This window comes from Dendrobium catenatum, unplaced genomic scaffold (assembly GCF_001605985.2).
Source record: "Dendrobium catenatum unplaced genomic scaffold, ASM160598v2 fragScaff_scaffold_390, whole genome shotgun sequence".
Lineage (NCBI taxonomy): Eukaryota > Viridiplantae > Streptophyta > Magnoliopsida > Asparagales > Orchidaceae > Dendrobium > Dendrobium catenatum.
The window spans coordinates 4,042,594-4,046,243 of record NW_021318852.1 but is presented as its reverse complement, the minus strand read 5'-3'; the positions used below and the strand labels follow the sequence as shown (position 1 = coordinate 4,046,243).

General features: G+C 36.6%; 1 protein-coding gene across 1 annotated transcript; it reads left to right on the top strand.

Annotated features, from left to right (window-relative positions):
* The first annotated feature begins 2,424 nt into the window (after nt 1–2,424).
* Nucleotides 2,425–3,474, top strand: LOC110107783 (agamous-like MADS-box protein AGL61). The gene is made up of 2 exons (XM_020838162.1): nt 2,425–2,758; nt 3,116–3,474. Exons 1-2 carry the CDS (start codon nt 2,425–2,427, stop codon nt 3,472–3,474), a joined length of 693 nt encoding a protein of 230 aa, XP_020693821.1.
* The last annotated feature ends 176 nt before the right edge of the window (nt 3,475–3,650 follow it).

The following is a 3,650-nucleotide window of genomic DNA, read 5'->3' as shown; positions in this document are numbered from 1 at the left end:
AAGGTTTTAGATAACTCTGGTAAATTGTTTGAAAAATTTGATTAACATTCTTTCCAAGTTAGATCTTGGGGCATCACATTTTCTCACTTTCCTCCCTAGGTTCCTCACTTATTAAAACTTTCTCAGGTGAGGCAGGGGAATTTTCAATCAAAACAACATCATCCGGCGAATTAATAGGAAGGTCACCAGCCTTCTCAACAATGGGAATATTTCCATCATGAGCATCATTATCCGAGGTAAATAAGTTTTTGTTTACTATAACAGAAGGCCCCCCATGCCATTGGAGTTGTTGGTACCCTTCTTCAATTCCGGGTGTAACTTAAAACAATCCGAAACAGCATGCCCGGGAACTATACAATGGTTACAGAAATCAGGAACCTTTTCAAATTCAACCTTTTGTAAATACCCAATTTTTTTAGAGCCAACCCAAACTTCCTTGGCATGCTTCATAGTAATATCAACCTCAACTAAAATCCCAGCAACATAAGGTCTAGTTCTAGAGGCAGTCGCTTGATCAGTCTGCAACGGACGTCCAAAATTAGAACCCAGAGCATACACATTTTGTGATTGAAAAACTGAAGTCTGAGATTGGGGAAAGAAATCCATATCGGCACAATAGGCGATTCTTCTTTAACATCAAAAAATGGAGTCCACTTTAAAATCCTCATTTGACAGTTCAAAATAAAATACAATCTACGAGCAAAAAGACAGCTATAATCCAAATCATTCGACAACTGAATAGCAACATGTTTAGAAACTAAGAGACCAACAGAGTAAAAACTAGACAGTTTAAGATTACCGAAAAAAGCACGAATCGCATCAAGGTTTGGCCTATGCAAGCCAAACTTACCGACCAAGGTAAAACGAAAAGGCGAAGCAAGCTTTAAGACATCATCATCGGAGATCAAAACAGCCGGCACACCATTGAAGGTAGATTGGGTCAGAGAAGGTAAGATATCACTTGAAGATCCAGCTAACACCTTTAAAAGAGCGCGATTTAGTAGGGGAAGGAGTCTCTGAGTTAGGATTGAAAAAGCCTTTGTTAGCATCTTGAGCTTGGGACGAGATGTTCCCCCAAGGCGATGCGGAGGAAGATCCGGCCATTGCAAGGGGTCCCGAAGGGCCAAACTGGCAAAAAAGCACCAGCAGCAAAGAAAAACACAAAACCTCGCTCAAAAATCCCTCCGAAAGCGCACGAAGAAGGCTGGAAAGACGAAACCCTAAAATCGCCCGAGCAGCGCAAGGGCGAGAGCGGAGAAGAGGAGGAGATATTGTGGTTTCACATACTTATCTTTGCTGGTTGTTGGTTTACTGAGAATTATGGGTTTGAATAATTTGTAATTATTGTTTCACTATCCATACATGATGTGATACTTATTGTTGGCATTATCTATTGGTTATAGGCAAATGCGAACCATTGATTAGTTGTATGTTGCAGTTGATGCAATTATGTTATTCACCTTTTTACCTTTTTTCTTTGTTGCGGTTCTTGTGGTTGTTGTGACTTTGGGATCTCCTTGCATGACTTTCATTTGCTCTCTCTCTCTCTCTCTCTCTCTCCATTTTTTATTTGTTGCAAGTTGGCGCCGCTTTGGGAGTTGCTAGTATGTCTTAGATTTGAGCAATATGTTGCATATTTTTTTTAAAGGCTTCACTTTGTTGTTGTACTTTCCAAATGTTTTAACTCCTAAAATAATTTCCTACTTTATCTGTTTATGTTTTAAGCCAAAAATATATTTTTATTAAATTACATAAAAATATACTTATCTAAAACATAATATGCTTGTTGTGTACTATGTTTAATAGTAATAATTTATTTGTGTGCTTATAATAGTAATAATTTGTTTTCATTATAGAAAGAAATTATTATTGTGACGACTAGAATGCCTCTGCTAGTATAAATTCATAAAAGGCAGCATATAAACACACCCGGCGTCAGTTTCCTTTCACAGAAAGCCATTGTGGCATGAACAATGACAACTCTCCATTCATTCGGTTTTGTATCTTCGAACAGTAAAAGCACACCTTCATAAAGACAAACCGGACAAGGAGCTTCCGGTCTGGTGTCCACATGAAATCATTCATCTTTCATTTGAGACGACTTTCTTTGTGTTTTGTAAATTGTTAAAGAGAAAATAATTTTTTAAAATTATGGTAAAAAGTATCTTCTTAGTAGGAAGATTTTTTTTTTTAAAGTAATGAAAGAGGAATGGTAAAATAAAAATTATGAAAAAGTTATCCCAAATGAAACTTAAATTAATATTATTAGCTCAGGATTATTTTATTTTATTTTTAGATGATGATGGCGAGGAAGAAGAGAATGAAAGAGGAATGGTAAAATAAAAATTATGAAAAAGTTATCCCAAATGAAACTTAAATTAATATTATTAGCTCAGGATTATTTTATTTTATTTTTAGATGATGATGGCGAGGAAGAAGAGGCATAGTATAGGAAGGCAAAAGATTGCTATAAAGAGTATAGAGAATGAGGAGGCTAGACAAGTTTGTTTTTCGAATCGACGGGCGGCTGTGTTCAAGAAGGCTACAGAGCTTTCTATTCTATGTGGGGCGGAGATTGGTATAGTGGTGTTCTCACCGGCAGGTAAGCCTTTCTCGTTCGGCCACCCTTCGCTTGACTATATAACGAAACGATTCCTCGGCGGCGGATGCAGCGGCAGCGGTGGCGAAGTGGTGGGGCCATTGTGTGGGATGTTCGTTGAAGGTCAAAAATTGCTTCAACTAAACCAAGAGCATGCAGGTGAGTACGGTTTGTGTTCAGGACTTAGTCCACTTACTAATTTTCTTAAAAAAAAAAGTAGATTTAGATTTGTGTCAAATTTTTTCAATATACTTATTTTTATATTTAGAAAATTTGTTATTAGAATATTTTTATAAAGATTATTATAAAATTATTATGACAAAACAGTTTTTAAAAAAGCTATAGTAGAAAGCATTTTTTTAACGCATAAATTTCTTAAAAATAATGAAAAAATTACGATCAAATAAAAATTATAACATGTTTCAAATAAAATATTAGTAAAGTACAAGATCTTTAAAAATTCAAGTGGTTTAATTAACAAATAAATCAACCTAATTATTTAGAAGTTACATGCAGGGTTGACGGAGAAGTTGGAGGAGGCGAGGAGAATGAGGGCGAAGTTGGAGGCTGGGGTTGCGGCCCAGCGGGGCAGGTCGGGTTTGTCGTGCGACGTGGAGGTGCATGAAATGTGTGTAGAGGATCTAGAGAGCTTCCAGAAGCGGCTCGAGGAGTTGCGAAGGGGCGTTACGAACAGGCGCGAGGAGCTCGAGATTCTCTGCATAGATACGAAGGTGGCAAGGGGAGGCGTTCCGCCACAACTGGGCTATGGAGGTTGGTATTTGGGTGGGTATAATGGATTATATTTAACACCGGCTCCGGTCGGCTGGTTCTATGGGCACGACCAAGACATGAATATGGGTTTTTCAGTTTGGTGATAGGTGGTATAGTTGAATTTTGATAAACTTTTGGCTTTTTATGATATTTGTTATTTGATTATATAAATATTTGCATGATTATTTTAAAATGATTTCTTCTAAAATTTTTGTTATTTAAATAAATTATTGTTTCTTCTAAAATTATTGTTATTTGATTATATAAATATTTGCATGAT